This window comes from Aedes aegypti, chromosome 3, assembly GCF_002204515.2.
Source record: "Aedes aegypti strain LVP_AGWG chromosome 3, AaegL5.0 Primary Assembly, whole genome shotgun sequence".
Taxonomy (NCBI): domain Eukaryota; kingdom Metazoa; phylum Arthropoda; class Insecta; order Diptera; family Culicidae; genus Aedes; species Aedes aegypti.
The window spans coordinates 67,927,407-67,945,362 of NC_035109.1; the positions used below are offsets into that span (position 1 = coordinate 67,927,407).

Sequence of the window (17,956 nt, forward strand, 5' to 3'; positions counted from 1 at the left end):
TTCGTAAAACAAGATTTCGTACATATAACGCTATTTTCATACATTGTACGAATTATTTGTATTTGAAAGAATTTCGCGTTTCAGTGACTTTACGAAATAATCGTAAGTTGTACGATATACAATTCGTAGATGTGCGTTATCGTGTTGTTCGTATTACGAATTGTTTAGTATTACGAAACTGATCGTTTAATCTACGAAATCATTCGTTGTTTTCTGCAACGAAAGGTTTCGTAGACACATTTCGTAAAATACAACATGACACGACCACAGCCGAGAGAGGTAAGAAGAAGCGCGTATAAATGTTCTTTCTGAATACGAAACAAACGAATTTCGATTACGAAATGTTTAGTACATTATAACAATCATTGTTTGTTTTGATTTAGACCTTGAATCATATTACAAAGCTGGTTGCATACATTTTACGAAACTGTTTTGTTACAGAAAACAACGAATAATTTCGTAGTTCGAACGAACAATTTTGTAATATAAAACAATATATATTTTCAGTGTAGCGTGGTTTCCAAGGTATCATCGCAGCCGATCGATGATGTTTTGTGAAAATCAGTAATGTGACTGCTTCGGTAGCTTTCTGTTCAACCGTAGAACGGAACGTTATCTCTAAAATTGCAAAAACATATCTTAGATATCCGCGAAAAAATGATGTTGCTCATATAAGATCTTTGGGAAGTATGAACAACCAATAGAAATACCAAAAATATCGAAAATCAGCTTTTTGGCGTAAAATTTTGGGTCCGACAGGCAAGTCTCGTAAATGAAGTCCATCCTTTAATATTGTACTTATCACAAAAACTTTAACCGGAAGACGACTGCTAATGGACCCTTTTGAGCTTAGCAAGTGGTGGAATTCTCCTTGGAAACATTTCTACAAAGCTGCGGAACTTTTTCTACGGGAGGGGCATATTGCCCGGTTTGGTTTGAAACGTCAAGATTTGGACCGTTTACAGAAATCGTCTTGTACTCTTTTTAGAAGCTACCTGGCAAGAGAAAGTTGCATGCAGAGCATGGCCAACTATGTAAATAACACTTTGGCATAAAAAACTATAGAAGTAATGCATTTGTCACTGCGATAGAGCAGTTTTTCCTTGGGGGGGTGGGGCGGGGGTCGTATTTTACGTGTTTACCCTACTTCTTGGAAATGTTTTGAATTCACAAAATCATTCCATGAAAGTGAGATATTAAGCTATCACTAAACGTCCTTCGGAATGCGTGAACTTTCAAGATTGTAACAGCTGATTAAAATTGGATAAACAATGTGCAACTAGTTCGATACTTTAGAGAAATTTTCCGAGCAGCAAATAAGAGCACCATCTGGCCATTATAGTGAGAAATTGAAGTGTACCACCAATCGTGATTAGTATATACGAGTTTGCTGGAATTGGGAAGGTCATCTTGAACTTCATAGGTGGGTATGCCGGGAGTTCTTAAAGATATTCTCAATCATCTGGGGGAGAAGAGGCACACATTTTTCTTTTTTGACGCAAAACTGATCGTGAAAACACTAGAAGAAATCAATAGGGTTTTGTTCTTCTTCGTCGTAAGCGCTACTATTCGTCGTATCAAACTTTAAATGTTCCACTACGGCGGATATTCAAACTTACCTGCAACATAGATTCATTATCCAAGTGTAATTTTGTGAAAGCTGTTATGGTTTGTATACTTGTACACCAAAAATGCAATAAATACTGTATTTTGGTAAATAACTTCAGTTCAATCATCCACTTTGCACTATTTCACCGAAATCGCATGGACGAACACGATTTGGGAGAAATGCTTAGCGATCGACTGAGCCACACCACTTTCCAACACAAGTTTCTTCCCGCCCCCGTGGGTGACTTACTTCGCCGGGCACTTATTTTCACTATGGAAAACCTTCGTACTTCTTCACTGAAGGATTTCATTCCAATCACACGCCGTAAAACTTCAATAAATCCCCAAATTTTACGAAATTTCCTCAACCGCCGCGTATAATTGAGAATGTAAACAAAGTTCAATCCGTCGTACTGAGAAAAAAAGCTTGTGCGCATCAATGTGTGCGCGACGCACGACGTAAAAATATGGTTCCTTTGATTGTGTTGTTTTCGCTGTACTGTGAGCAAATGCCATTATTGTATGGTCAAAGGGAATTGTGTTCATATGTTTGGGCTGAATTTTGATGACGAACAATTATTTTTAAAGGAAATTAGTATATTCCATCATGCTGAAGGAATGGAGGGAGATGCCCGTAGATCTATATATTCTAGTAAAACATTTTATTATAGCGTTGATATGTTGTATTTTAACCACTCAATACATACAGTGAACCGTAAGTTGTGAGACGAATCTGGAAACTGATTGCGACGGAGTTGAAAACGATACGACGGATTGAGAATACGGTAAGATGCATTTTTTTTTTGCATTATTTCAAAAAAGAATCAAAATGTTATTGTACAATGCTAAAGCCGTTTTGAGAAAGAATTGTTTGGCATCGGTTTGTATCAGCATCATTAACTGCAATACTGGGAAAATTGCAGTTCTCACTGATCAATGCTTAATACGATGGATACTAGCACATCACCCTAGTGAAATAAATTATCAACCAGTTGGAGCCATCAAAACGAAAAACGAACCCAATCTGGTAATTACCGGAAAGGTCTTCCTCAAAAATGGACGTTTGTATCGTTTTGTCTCAAATTCTAAACATAAAACAAATATATACACCATCTTTAGCCAAAGGTTGCTAAACATATGTTACATGATACAAACGATATACACAACAACCAGCAGATCAGTGAACTAATTTTGACGAAAAGTTTTTTCCGACTGGGTTGGACATCGAACCCACAAATCGCCTAAACCACTGACGTCGCTAACCGTAAGGCTAAGAACCCCTATTTTCTACTCATATATGAGAGTATAAACTACAAGTTAAGATTCAAAATCCAACAATATTTTGTGGTTTTACGCAGAGTATATATTCTTTAGCCTGTGCCAATAGTTAGCATTTTATTCTTTCTCACGAGCAGACGCCCACCAATAAAAATCCAATGCCGGCTTTGCCCCGTGATAGTGAGTAATAGATTGTTAGTACAATCTCATCAGTTGTAATGTTTCGTGCGTATTTTCTACCAAGAAACACCTGGCCGCCTCCCAGAAGGCGCAACCGATCGCGAAATATCCATACATCAGTCAGTGGCGCCCATCATTTCCAATGATTCCCGGCGAAAATAGCGAGGAATTTTAATACAAAATACTCCATAACAATTATCCCGATGAACCTAGAGAGTCTAGACTGACTCACGCAAGGTGCGTGGAATTTCGGGAGCACGGTCGTTACAACTGTTTCGTTATCGTAAATATAGAGTAGCGCTCGGTCGGTGGGATTGCTTTCACGTGCAGTTATTGGTGGAAAATGCGTAGGGTAGACGTGTCGATATTCGCCAAAGTAACAAAATCGACTAGATCCAATATTCACCATTCAAATTATCAATAGAAACACAACGTTTTCACATATTCCCTGTAAAACATGGATTGAAAGCCTTCGCTTAACGTTTTGACAGCATTTCAAAGACTTTTGATTGAATTATAAAAAAAATACTGGTACACCTACCCTACCGCGTGCCAGGGCAAAAAATCCTAACCATTTTTATGGATATACGTTTGCAACACCCGTGTGTCGGAACGGTAAAAAGTCCTGGTTTATTTGGGGTGTGTGCACTTGCCGCCGCATGTCAGTTGCTAACCAGATCGAAAAAGTGGTAACCTCGTAACTGGGTTCTATTACAGGCACAAGTTACGCTCTCGTTGCGATCGACGCGGCTCACGAAAGGAGGAATTAGATCTTGTTTAGTCTTTGAAAGTCGGCGATGACGCTGGCCGCATATGATGACGATGGTTTCTAAAACAGGGATCGGGCTGATAAAGAAGAAGGAGATTGTTGTTTTTAGAAATAGGAGATTTTATTAGGATGGATCTTCTAAAATGATTGGATTCTAAATATACCGAGAATCGCGGAATTTGAGACTGGTGTTATGCTGGTAGGTAATAATTTTACGAGCTGATGGAATTGCGAAATATTTTCAGCTCGCCAAGGTCGAATTCCTGAGCAACATCTGAGGGGAAAAATGGCATGTATGTCTGGTTGCGGGATTGTTAACATGCAATTTAAATGTTTGTTTGGAGATTTTGAATCCTAAACATTTCTTCATTATAATACGTCTAACCTGCTATGAATATCCATAAATGAAAGTTTAAACTGATTTGCATCGTTATCCTCACTTGTAACAAATGTTGTTTGTTCGCCATTTTGAAAACAGCAAATTATATGTTACCTTCTGTTATACTTTTTTCAGTATTAAACAGAATATTCTGTGTGAAATGAATAAATATAGTGCATTGCCAACATAAAATGTTGCATGTTTATTTTATTTTCCTGCCTCAGAAAATAGAACAAACGAAAACGAAGCAATGGTTTATTGAGTTCAATAAAGAGGCATTGCAGTTTACTTTAATGATGTTCCCTCTATTTAGAAGTAATCAAACTAAAAAACAGAATTTCCTCCTAATTTGCTTTAATTATGTGGCATCCAACTACACTTGACAGATGTCTTACATACCTTGTTACGCTCAAAACAACGCACCTCTAACATTCTACACTCTTTCCACTTAAAATTCTCAAACCACACGACGCGTCGAAATGAGTCATTAATCATACCTCTACGATCCTTCCTATCGCGGGTTTTCATTGTTTTTCCCATATAGTCTAGCTTCCTGTGGCTGAAAATAGCTCTCTCACGCACGTTAGTAAATTTGTCACCGAAGAAACGTCGCATGGGATCGTCAGCAGACGTCACAAGTCTTTGGTTCTTGCTTGGGCGTTCACGCGTTTCTAGCGTTCGATTCCTATCGGAGAACGAGGAAAAGCAATTTTCCTCGTTTTTGGTTGGTTCACAATGTTGTTTGTAGGTACCGTAATATCGGGTGGAATGGATATTTTTTTACATTATTTATTAATGTTATCAATTTGAACGTACAAAAATAAAAAGGTAGCAAAATAAGTGGAGTGAGTGTGTGTGAAGTGAAATAAACAAAATTTCCAGGAAAACTTTTAAAATTTTAAAGAAATAAGTACCACACATGGAACTACTAATCTATTGGCTTCATTATTTTCTTATTAAACTTACATAATTATATTTAGTTATAACAATTTCAATTTATATAAAAAAATATAGAACGAACTTCCATCCTACCGGTAGGTAAAAGTTTGAATTAAGAGCGGGGCAAAATTTCGCTGACCGCAATCCAAAATACAGTAAACTCTCCCTTACTCGATATTGAAGGGACCATCGAGTTAGGAAGGTATCGAGTTACAGAACACAAAACCAGTGGAACTGCGATCCAAGGGACCATCGAGGTAGCCATGAAAACCAACTTTTACTATGGTTCTCTAACTCGATATCGAGATACAGAATATCGAGTAAGGGAGAGTTTACTGTATTTATATTTTTGTGAAAAGGGAATCCCTAAAACAAAAGGGACCTAGAAAACATATTTAAAGCAATTTTTTCAATTTAATTTTTTCAAATCAATATTTTGCAAATTCAACAACACGATCACATTTGGCAACATATTTGCTAGTGTGTGCATAAATCTGATCGAATAATTTCGAAATTATGAAAACCTTAGAAGAAAGTTTTGTAAAATGAGCCATTAGATGCAGTTACCTCGCTAAACGGGGCAAGTGGGACCCATTCAGTTTCATGCGTCAAAAATAGGTCAGGGACGTGAAGGTTGTGATAAAAGCTACATACTCAGATGGGATTCAAACCCACGGCTCTTGTATGCTAGACAAGTGCTTTACCAACTAAGCTACCGAGCCACTTGGTGACTCAGATGGTTACAAGATTCGAATTCAAATCACATCAGATCATGCACTCTTCTAATAATCCATATTCATCTATCTCTTGTATACTACAAATTCAGAAGAATAAAAATTCAGAACTTGTCAAAAAAGTGTTATTTTTCATCACATATACAAGAGGTTTTTTGATGGACGACTTACAGTCAAACTCAGTAGTCAAACTTCCCGCGGGCCTTTGTTGGATATATATGAGTTGCGACTCACTTGTTACCCAGTTAACATTTTGGTTGGTATAACTTTTGTTATACATCATTCTATATGAATTAATTCAATCGTATAGAATGCACGAAAAGGCTATATACCTACCAAAGTGGAGGCTATATGCGTACTTGGCACGACTTTTTCGGACTTTCTGCGATCAGATATACGATGCCACAAAATTTGAATGAAATTAAAAAAAAAGTTTACAGCGAGTCTCGAACGCGGGTCCTCTGGATCAAGAATTAGGCACTTATCCACTGCACCACCAATGGTTGCATATCCAATGGGTGATTATTTGCCAATATTAATACTTGTTTCACGTACAGCGACACATACTTTGTTGTTCTTTGAGGCCCATCGTCAACAGATGCCAAATTTGGATGGCAATTTTGCTAAGTTATTGCGATTTCATACGATACTTTCTGGATTGATATATGTTCTATCAGTTTATATAACATAACGCGATTCTATGTTGCACTATTTACGACATGTTTTGTTGTCAACACAGATTGTCGTTTATGAATCGTATTGGGGATTTATATACAACTTGTATTGACATTGATAACGCTTAATATGGCATCTTGTGTGATTCTGATTTTGGACGCATGAATATGTGATTTTGGATGCACATTCTTATACGATACGTGGTTCACTGGGTATGATCTTATTATATAAGGATTATATTTATTAAGTCCATAGAATCAAATACTTATTAATTGTACATGGCGAGATCTTGATTTCACATTCTGCGTTACATATTGCTGACCAGAGACAAAACGTAATCTTTTTCATTTTTTATTCCATGAACAGCACTTAATTTTGTGTGACAATCATGACTGTTATCAAGTCTTGAAATTTCAATACAAATTAAAAAAAAAAAAGCTTTTCCTGCCAATTAGCTTAAAAGCGTTATAAACCTTTTGAAAGCTTTGAGAGTGTAATTTCCATATAAAGGAAGTTGGTAAAGCTTCTTACAGTGGTTGAAAAAACTTCCTTCCAGCAGCTGGAAAAGCTTCCTACCGAAAGCTGGAAAAGCTTGCTTCCCAAAGCAGGAGAAGCTTCTTTCTAGAAGCAGGAAAAACTTCCTTCCAAAAGCTGGAAAAGCTTCCTTCCAAAAGCTGAAAAAGCTTTCTCCCAGAATCTGAAAAAAAATCCTTCCAGATGCTGGAAACGCTTTCATCTAGAAGCTGGAAAATATTTCTTCCAGAAGCTGGGAAATCATCCTTCAAGAAGCTAGAAAAGCTTCGTTCCAGAAGCTGAAAAAGCTTCTTTACATAAGCTGGAAAAGCTTCCTTACAAAAGCTGGAAGTGCTTCCTTCCCAAAGCTGAGAAAGCTTCCTTCCAGAAGCTGGAAAGGCTTCCTTCATTCCAAAAGCTGAAAAGCTTTCACCCAGAATCTGGAAAAGTTTCCTTCCAGATGCTGGAAAAAAAATCCTTCCAGAAGCTGGAAAAGCTTCATTCCCAAAACTGGAAAAGCTACCTTCCAGAAGCTGGAAAAACTTTCTTTCAGAAGCTTGATAAGCTTTCCTCAAGATGCTGGAAAAGCTTCCTTCCTGAAGCTGGAAAACCTTTCTTCCAGAAACTGGAAAATCATACTTTTAGAAGCAAGAAAAACTTCCTTCAGAAGCAGGAAAAACTTCCTTCCAGAATCTGGAGAAACTTCCCTCCAGACCTGGAAAAACTTCCCTCCAGAAGCTGGAAAAGCTTCTTTACAGAAGCTGAAAAAACTTTTATCCAGAATCTGGAAAAGTTCCCTTCCAGATGCTGGAAAAACTTCCATCCAATAGCTGGAAAAGTATCCTTCCAAAAGCTGGGAAAGTTTCCTTGCTGAACCTGGAAAGGCTTCCTTCCAGAAACTGGAAAAGCTCCTATCCCAAAGCTGGAAAAGCTTTCTCCCAGAATCTGAAAAAAAAAATCCATCCAGATGCTGCAAAAGCTTTCATCTAGAAGCTGGAAAATCGTTCTTCCAGAAGCTGGAAAATCATCCTTCAAGAAACTAGAAAAGCTTCGTTCCAGAAGCTAGAAAAGCTTCTTTACATAAGCTGGAAAAGCTTCCTTACAGAAGCTAGAAAAGCTTCCTTTCCAAAGCTGAGAAAGCATCCTTCCAGAAGCTGGAAAGGCTTCCTTCATTCCAAAAGCTGAAAAGCTTTCATCCAGAATCTGGAAAAGTTTCCTTCCAGAAGCTGGAAAAAAAATCCTTCCAGAAGCTGGAAAAGCTTCATTCCCAAAACTGGAAAAGCTACCTTCCAGAAGCTGGAAAAACTTTCTTTCAGAAGCTTGATAAGCTTTCCTCAAGATGCTGGAAAAGCTTCCTTCCTGAAGCTGGAAAACCTTTCTTCCAGAAACTGGAAAATCATACTTTTAGAAGCAAGAAAAGCTTCCTTCAGAAGCAGGAAAAACTTCCTTCCAGAATCTGGAGAAACTTCCCTCCAGACCTGGAAAAACTTCCCTCCAGAAGCTGGAAAAGCTTCTTGACAGAAGCTGGAAAAACTTTCACCCAGAATCTGGAAAAGTTGCCTTCCAGATGCTGGAAAAGCTTCCATCCAATAGCTGGAAAAGTTTCCTTCCAAAAGCTGGAAAAGTTTCCTTGCTGAACCTGGAAAGGTTTCCTTCCAGAAACTGGAAAAGCTCCCATCCCAAAGCTGGAAAAGCTTCCTTCCCAAAGCTGAAAAATCTTTCTTCCAGAAGCTGGAAAAGCTTCGTCTAGAAGCTCCTTCTTGGACCTGGAAAACATCCATCCAGAAACTGGAAACGCTTCCTTCCACAAACTGGAAAAGCTTTCTCCCAAAATCTGGAAAAGTTTCCTTCGAGATGCTGAAAAAACTTCCATCCAGAAGCTGGAAAAGCTTCCTTCCAGAAGCTGGAAAAGCTTTCTTCCCAAAGCTGGAAAAGCTTCTTTTCAGAAGCTTGAAAAATTTCCTTCCAGATGCTGGGAAAGCCTCCATCAAGCTGGAAAACCAGCACCTGGAAAAGCTTCCTTAAGAAGCTGGCAAAACTTCCCTCCAGAAGCCGGAGAAGCTTCCTTCCAGAAGCTGGAAAAGCTTTCACCCAGACTATAGAAAAGTTTCCTTCCAGATGCTGAAAAGCTTCCATCCGGAAGCTGAAAAAGCTTCCTTCCAGAAGCTGGAAAAGCTTGCTTTCGGAAATTTCCTTCCAGATGCTGAAAAAGCTTCCATCCAGGAGCTGGAAAATCTGTCTTGCAGAAGCTGGGAAATCATCCTCCCAGAAGCTAGAAAAGCTTCCCTACAGAAGCTGGGAAAGCTTCCTTCTAAAATCTGGAAGAGCTTTCTTCCAGCTGAGAAAGCTTCTTCCCAGAAGCTGAAAAAGCTTCCTTTCAAAAGCTGAAAAAGCTTCCTTCCCAAAGCTGAAAAGTATTCCTTCCAGAAGCTGGAAAAGCTTCCTCCCACAACGGATATGCAAGCATTATTGTGTGTACGTGTACAGTAGACACCAGAGTGATGAAAATTGATAGCTGTCTGTACTATTTAATAGCAAACATGATTGTCCATTAGCTGATTACTGAACAAGTTCCTCATTTTTTGGGTCTCCGAAACAAAAAATGTAACTTAACAAAAATACCACTATAGAAGGTAGCCACGCCTAAAGGTAGGCGATTTCGTATGGAGTTTCTAAAGGCAGCTAAAGTATCGGATTTTCCATACAAAGCGATCAACTATGGTAAGCTAGATCTCAGTTATTTATGAACTTATTCTAATGAATTTCGACAGCACATCTGACATTACTTGAATTTTAACATATATTTTCAAATATTTTTTTCCAATCGCTTATTTACTGAAGTGAAATTTCCGACGAAAAATTAATAATATAATTTACACTATTATCTCAATTTTCGAACTAGATCGGGGGTTCGTAATTATTTATGATATTTAGCTATGGCATAAAATCTAAAATCTTACCATGAGTAAACGTAGTATTGTATTGATTTATGCTGATGTTCTTGGTTCTCCAAGAACTCCATGTAATATAGGGCATAGGATCTATAAGTAAACGTAGTTCTAGGTCCTTCAAGGACTTCACGGAATGTAGTCCCTAGAATCTACAAGCGTAAGCAGTTTTATATTGATGGTATTTATTTATAGCATATAATCTCAATTCTTCATATAAGTTAATGGAGTTTTATTGTATTGATTTGTACTGACGATGTTCGTTCTTCAAGGACTCCATGTATTACACCCTTAGGTTTTACAAGCGTAACCAGTATTCTAGTAATAGTAGTTTAGTTTTGGCATATAATCTTAACACTTCATATGAGAAAACGGAAAATTGTTCTGACTCATACGCATGTTCTTTGTCCTCCAAGGACTACATAGAATACAGTCGTTAGGATCTACAAGCCTAACCAATGGTTTATAGATTTTTTTCAATACTATAAAAGCCCAGAACCATGCATAACAGTAAACGAGGTATTGTATTAATTTATTTCGATGTTTTTTTGTTCGTTCAAGAACTCAATGGAAAAGAGACTTTAGAATCTACAAGCGTTAGCAGTTGTATATTGCATGACTGCCCAACGAATTTCCTTAACCGGAGGTCACCATATTGGATTTCAAAATGTCATAGGTCATCGATTTTTGATATTACCTTGTCGTGCCCATTACGAAAAAAAATCCATAAGGCGTGGTTTTCAACGCTTTTTCCAAATTGGAGGTCGTCATCTTGGATTTCAAAATGGCGCCGGTCATCGATTTTCGTCATCGCCTTGTCGTGCTTATTCTGAAAATAGCCCAATTGCATGGGTTTACAACGGTTTTCTTCAACCGGAGGTCGCCATCTTGTATTCAAAAATGGCGTCGGTCATCGATTTTCGTCCCCGTTCCGAAGATACCCATATTGAAAGGGGTTACCAACGATTTGTCCCAACCGGAGCTCATTCCATTACATAATTTCCCACATTATTGTCAAAACTCATTTTACGCGCTTCGTAAAAAAGCGATTTAAATTTGTTTTTTTCATAAAAAAGGTGTCGTGAATTAAATTTTCGTAAAAAAAGACTTCGTAAATTGAGGTTCTAGTGTCTCTGAAAATTTAAAAGTCTTACACAAAAACTGTTTTCATCGAACTCAAAATTAACAACTTTGCTGAAAATACCATTAAACTATTCCTTCAATTTAGTTTAATCATGCCAACTATGAACGTTAATCGAAAAATTCATTTTAGTTAAGCCGGCATTGCTTTTGAACTCGTGGTTGGAAAAATTACTCAAAAATATATGTTGAAATTCAAGTTATGTCTGACGAACTGTGCAAATTTTATTTAAGTCGGTCCATGAAGAACTCAGACCTATTTCTCTCAAACAGTGGTTCTCAATCTTTTTAAAGATGCGACCCCCTTACAAGTTTTAAAAACATCCCGCAAACCCCCAAAAATGGATGTTTTTCAAAACAATGTAGGACAGGTGTACCAGTTATGGCCATAGTGGTTCCCTATTTCACTATACGTGATAACTTGAATGTCTCTACATTTTGAAAAGTTTTGAATGTTTTAGCAGTTAGATATAGGATATATATTAATGTTAAAACATTCAAAAAGATTAAAAATTTGAAAATTATAGTATGCAATGTACGGCCAAATAGGGAACCACTTTGGCCATAACTGGTAAACTTTCCCGTTTGAAAAAAAAAAAAAATTCAGCTTTCAGGATATGTCAACTTCTATGGATGCTCCGGATCTTCCAGAGGACCATAAGGTGACCGTGACCACAATCGGCTGCCCATCGATATTAGTCGGGGATACATAATTTCCGTTTTCTGTTAAATTAGAGGGGTTTAAACACCATTTACTATTATTAATTTGTTCAGAAAAGGAATATGATAGATTTTTCACTCGGCAGGAGGACACCGGAATAACTCCGGCCATAGAAAATAAATTGTTCTACTTGTGCCAGCATATGAAACTGGAAGCCTTTCAGCCTTTCAGTGAAAACCGCATCTAAATCAGTTGAATTGAACGTTCACAATAACAATTTTTAAAAAGATCGTAACCCGGTCGGATTCGATTTAATCAACCCCAAAATGCAACTATCTGGTATAATTATCCATATAAGTTTTTATTTGGGCCTATAGTCAAAAGTTTTCCAAATATTTTTCAAATAACACGAACAAAAAACAACTTTTTTGAAAGGATCGTGTTCAAATCCTACAAAAAGTAATGCAGAGATGGACGTAGAAAGAAGCACTGACATGGGGATTTGCTCGGTAAAATTATCTAAAAGTCTTCCATAAAATGCACAGAAAAATTTGTTGCAAAACAAGAGTCTAGTATCTTTCAGAAAACCTCCCGCTGAAGGGAGTTGAAAGTGCTGGGAATAAGATACATCTCTCTGATTGGAAACACTTCAACAAAAAATTGCATCAGCAATTAGACAAAAATATTCGTAAGGATTATTAAGTAACGATTTCCTTTGGAATCTTACATACAAATTCTCACAAGATTTGAAAGTATCCACACAGAAAAAAATCCGTTCTCGTATCCGTGAACAGCAGACGTGAACTCGTCAACAACAAAAATACACCGTGAACTAGATCATGTTTATGTGACCATTTGTGGTAGTTCATGGTGTATTTTTGACAGTTCACGTTTTCCAGAATTCTTTTTTGAGCGTGCACGGAAAACTTGCCAAATAATTTATATTGTAAGGAATCGACTACCACCTTTAGAAGCTGCTATGGATATTTTGAGAGACTTGCTTATTGGCTTCTTAGGAACCAATTGGGCTTTTTAGGAGCCAGCTATCAGTCTTGGGAAAAATATTTTCAAATTGCTCCAAGAACTCTCGAAAAACGGATATATACTTGTTTTCAATTATGAATCGTGGTTTTTACGGCTAACCAGCCGAGTGGAAGTTTAACAACTACCGAAAAGCTAAACATTACATATAATTTGCAATTGGATTAGATGGACAAATTGATGTGAAGATTTGCGAAAAAGTTACACGTCTTCTCAGAGAGAATCGAACTCACGACTCCCCGATCTCTAGTTGGGGTGCGTTACCACTACGCCATGAGAGGACTCATAAACGCAGAAGTTAACCTGAATTCGATTTCAGCTCAAAAATGGCGTAGTGGTAACGCTCCCCAACTAGAGATCGGGGAGTCGTGAGTTCGATTCTCACTGAGAAGTCGTGTAACTTTTTCGCAAATCTTCACATCAATTTGTTCATCTAATCCAATTGCAAATTATATGTAATATTTAGCTTTTCGGTAGCGGATATATACGTCAAGAATCTTTGCAGAAATCTACCAAAGATTACTATTATCGAAATTAGTAGAAACTCTCATCAAAACCCTAGAGATAGATTGCAGAAGATTCCGCGAGTGGTTTTGATGGGGACACTGATGGGAGTTTCAAATTTCTCTAACCCTGCCGATAATCAACAGGGTCCCGAAGCATTTTTTGAAGATTTCGTAAGTAAGCTGGCAAGAATTCAACCGCATATAATCGAGAATTTCCTTAATATGTCTCCAAAAATAATTTTAAAAATAGAGATTAAGATATTTCATATACATAGCAAAAGTTTGCAACGATGTAATAATGCTCTCTTTTAACAAACTGACTAAGAGATTCCTCACATTCATTCATTATGCAGAATAACAACTTTAATTCTCAATGGCTTCGCGGGGTCCCCAAGGGGTCCGCGAACCACCGGTCGAGAAACCCTGAATAAACCATTTTGTGTGGAAAATCGAAAATGTTTCGTCAAATATTGTATACAAACAAAATTGAAATGAAAACAAAAAACGAATCAAAAGTCCGATATCTCAAAACACTTTTCTTTGCGTGAAACATCTTCCTCTCCTCTTTTACGAAACATTGATTGATGTGGCTTGCTTCGGCGCAAGTTTTATATTTTATTCATTTCTATAAAAATAGAGTGATTCAAGGTTAATCATGTGAGAATCCAAACATGGCTGTCACAATGACCAGCTTGTGTCTCTACGCACGATTCCAAATGCATTTTCAACCAATAACCAATTATTGGAAGACTGATTTGGAAGAAGTCAGAGCTATTATTAAAGAACGGAAGTATGAAAGCACCTGGCGATGATGATTTTTTTACATTCTCATCAAGACGCTTCCAAATAGAAGTTTATCATTCTATCATTCTGCAACATTGAAAAGATCATCTTAAACAGAATGATGATCCACATAAACGATTTTGTATACTCTATCAATATGAACTGGCTGTTGAATACCAGGAAGAAAACTCTGCAGAGGTTAAAAAAATGAAAATGATTTTGATGTTCCCTCTCTGGCATAGTACTTATAAATTACAAAGAATATCCAATGTTGAATCATCAGTGCAAATGTCGCATAAAATTATCAAGAATTTTAGAGAAATATTGTTGTTTTCTTCTATTGCCATATAATACGTTATATATTTGGGTTAAGTTAGGTTATCTTTAGGTTAGTTGAATCGTTTTATTCTCTTATAAGCTGTAAAAATTCTGAACTGCTTCGGCTTATGAAATGTAATATGCTGTTAACATAATGTTAATAAAAGTTTACAAAGTTGTATCAAATAAGGATGATAATGTTGTCTAGCACAGTACACTTAAATTTCAGAAATGAATGTAATGTTTGAAATAATACTAGAAATTTTAAGACATTAATCTGCAGCAATAACGAACTTACGAAGTCGATGCTCTTATTTTAATCGTTTTGTCAGTTTGGGTTTCTTTTGTGAGATTTGTGTCTTCTTAGATTTAGTCCATTATTGGATTTGGATTCCAACCTATTTCACCGTAGCAAAATTATCGAGTTCGTTCATCTTTGGAAACTTCTTAGCAAAAAGTGAAATAGCGTGACAAATTGATCAATTTCACCCGATTTAACGGTATGCTCAAGGAACGATAGCCGCCACTTGATCTGAAGAGCGCTGTCTTATGAAGGCAGAGTAGGTTCAGCGTTATATTGTGCATTCAATTTTCATACAAACTACTGAATGAGAATTGATTGTTGTGACTTATTTGGGACTTTCGTCGAACGGTGAAAGCATTCTAATTGTGCTTGTAGAATGCTTTCCAACCTCATGCCAACCCTGGTTAATTAGTTCACAATTTTCATTTTTCGTTCACTTAACTGTAGGTAGGACTCTTCAGTGATTTTCCCTTTCGCCGGTTTGGCTTGGTCTTTTGGGAGCGTTGTTGTTGCGGCGCAGATAGCCTCAGCAGATACATATGTTTAGAGTATTCGGAAGATTTAGAATAGTCGTTTGGCGTTCCCCTCCTCGGCGCCGCGCCCCCATCAGATGGTTAATTTTAAAATTTCAATGTCATTTTCTAGTGTGATGTGTTCCTCAAGTCTGACTTTTGCTCTCTGTTTTTGGTTCGTTTTTTTGCAGAACACGCCGGAAAATTGGACTAGCATCATCACAATCGTGCGAACATCCCGGCAGACGTTGTAGTGTAGGCGGGTCGGTCGGTTCGCGTTTCGGTTTTTCAGTTCGCAACAGCCGCTTGATGCACGCTGACACGTGAAACCCGTATCGTGGGGTCGTGAAATTCCGCGGGGTTCGCGGGTCCTCACATCATCCCCCGTTCTACTAGATTCGAGTTTGCGAACCCTGGCAGGGACGACCATTGCCAGGGGGGTGAAGGTGCTGCTGCTGGTGAGGAACAGGAAGACGACCTCTCGCGACGGTGCACCACGACGACCATGACGACGCTGTGGTCCTCGCCCAAGTGTAGGGCCTTCACCGTGGTCGGTTTCTTGGTGGTGCTGCTAGTGACGATCATAGTGACTTTTATGCGCCATGGAAATAGCAATCCACAGCCTCAGCCGGCGCCTCCAGCGGGAATCGGTGCCACAGTGGTCGCGAGTGATAGGGGGATCAGTACTACGGGGAGGACAACAAGCGGGATTAGGAAGCAACCCGGGGGTAGTGATGCGGTGCCGGGTTTAGTGCCGGAGGGTCCACCGGGTGGTGGATATGGAGCGGATAATGGCAGCAAAAAAACAGGTGAGTGAAATTTGGGAGTTGGGAAGCATCTTGCTCTCAGCGCTTCAGAGCGTTAACGGTAGGGTAACAAGCTTATAACTTCGTTGTTTATTGAACTCTGACAAGTGAAACCGTGTTGAATTTCCTATTTTCCAATGAATGATCCTGATATAAACCGATTATTAGCGCATTTGCTCAAAAGGACACGCGGCGTTCCCCAGATGAAAGGAACAACCGCGGTTTTGATCCCTTTTTACTTCATTTTTATGGGAGACCACATTGCAGTGTTTCATCGAGCGCGGTTGTTCTTTTCCTGGACCATTCGCCGCGCGGAATTTCGGGCAAATGCGCGATTTTGGAAACTTTACAACAGCCGCGCGGTTTATCATACCCAGCGGATCAGACAATACAAACAGTTTTATCACAGGGCAACTTTAACATCGAGGAGAAAAAGTTCAAAAGATCTTGTTTGATAATTGGTTATAATTAAACGAAATAATTACTTACCGTCGCCTATTTCTTTTATCCCCATTTCATATTTTATTCTCAGATCCATGACCATCCATGGGCGGTTCAATATTTAAAACTGTTTTAAATCCACACTGCCATATGTTCCTTATCATCCTCACCATAAAAATAGAGTTCTGTAGAAGGTTTATATAGAAATTATTATCGGGAAATTTTGAGAAATGTTCCAAACATACTAGTACTGAAATGTAAGTACAAACTTATTATTCTATAGTAAAATCTCATTCTTCAAACTATAATAAAGAAATTTGCTGAAAAATAAAGTCAATCCGACGGATAGCAGAAGAGATAATTGCTATTATTTAGCTTAATAGGAGATTATAGTTGCAGGGCTATACATGTACGAAAATACCAATCAAAATTAGCTTAAAAGGAATTTGTTTCTTTAGAAACATTCTTCATTAAGGTTTAGAGAATGAACTTTCAATATGGGATGATAAGTTTCTACTTACATTACAGTACTAGCATGTTTGGAATATTTCTCAAACTTTCTCCATAGTAATTTCCATATAAACCTACATTGTCTTTGGGCCACCTTTAAATCACCACCTAAAAAGAAAAATAATCTCAGCACACTATTTTTATGGTAAGGATAGTAAAGAGCATATGGGAGATTAGATTTTCAAACATTTTAAAAATTGAATTGCCCTACTGACTATTCCCCTCCTTTTTTAAAATGTGAAAATTTTAATGAAGTCAATTCCACTTACTATTTGTCCGCTTCTTTTGAATAACTGTGGCACCTCTAGTTGTCGTAGCTAGATTTTCATTACAGCCTTTTAATCCAGAAGAATAGGTTATTGAGTAATAAAATTACGTGAAGATGCATACACATCTACAAAAGTTATCGAAGATATAACACAAAAGACATGAGAGAATTCTATACAGTATCGTTGAATACCCAACAAAGTCGGTAGAAATTATCACAAAAACTCCTGAATTTCCTAATTTCGAATCGATAATTTATCCTTGAAAACGGAGTTTCTACGCAATGGAACACAGTGCTCAGCTATAAATGACAGAAACTCCTCTGTGAAACAAAAATTAAGCGATTTTGGGGTTTTTCTTAGGAGTAAGAATTGAACACAATTCCTCCAACCCATAGAGGTCTACAAGTAAACTTCCACAAACACCAACGCACGTTCAATCTTACACTAGTCGATTACCTCAGAATGAAAACATATCGATGTTTGTTTGACGTCATTTGAGCTTTCGGTCAACGTCAGTCCAACAAGGAAGTGAATGTTCGGCAGCCATTTTGTTTATATTTGCTATCTCACAGCAAACAAAAGCAATGTTGTGACAGTTCTCACAGCAAACAAAGACAATTTTGTCAACATTGCACTACTAGG

General features: G+C 37.8%; 1 protein-coding gene across 6 annotated transcripts in view; it reads left to right on the forward strand.

Moving 5' to 3' along the window:
* The window catches only part of LOC5567517 (A disintegrin and metalloproteinase with thrombospondin motifs 9), a 745,053-nt gene that overhangs the window by 244,050 nt on the left and 483,047 nt on the right, over positions 1–17,956 (forward strand). For all 6 annotated transcript variants that reach the window (XM_021852717.1, XM_021852719.1, XM_021852718.1 and 3 more), the window contains one exon: positions 15,480–16,097. In XM_021852717.1, coding sequence (XP_021708409.1) covers positions 15,794–16,097 — 304 coding nt within the window. In that variant the 5' untranslated portion in view covers positions 15,480–15,793. The remainder of the gene's footprint in view (positions 1–15,479; positions 16,098–17,956) is intronic.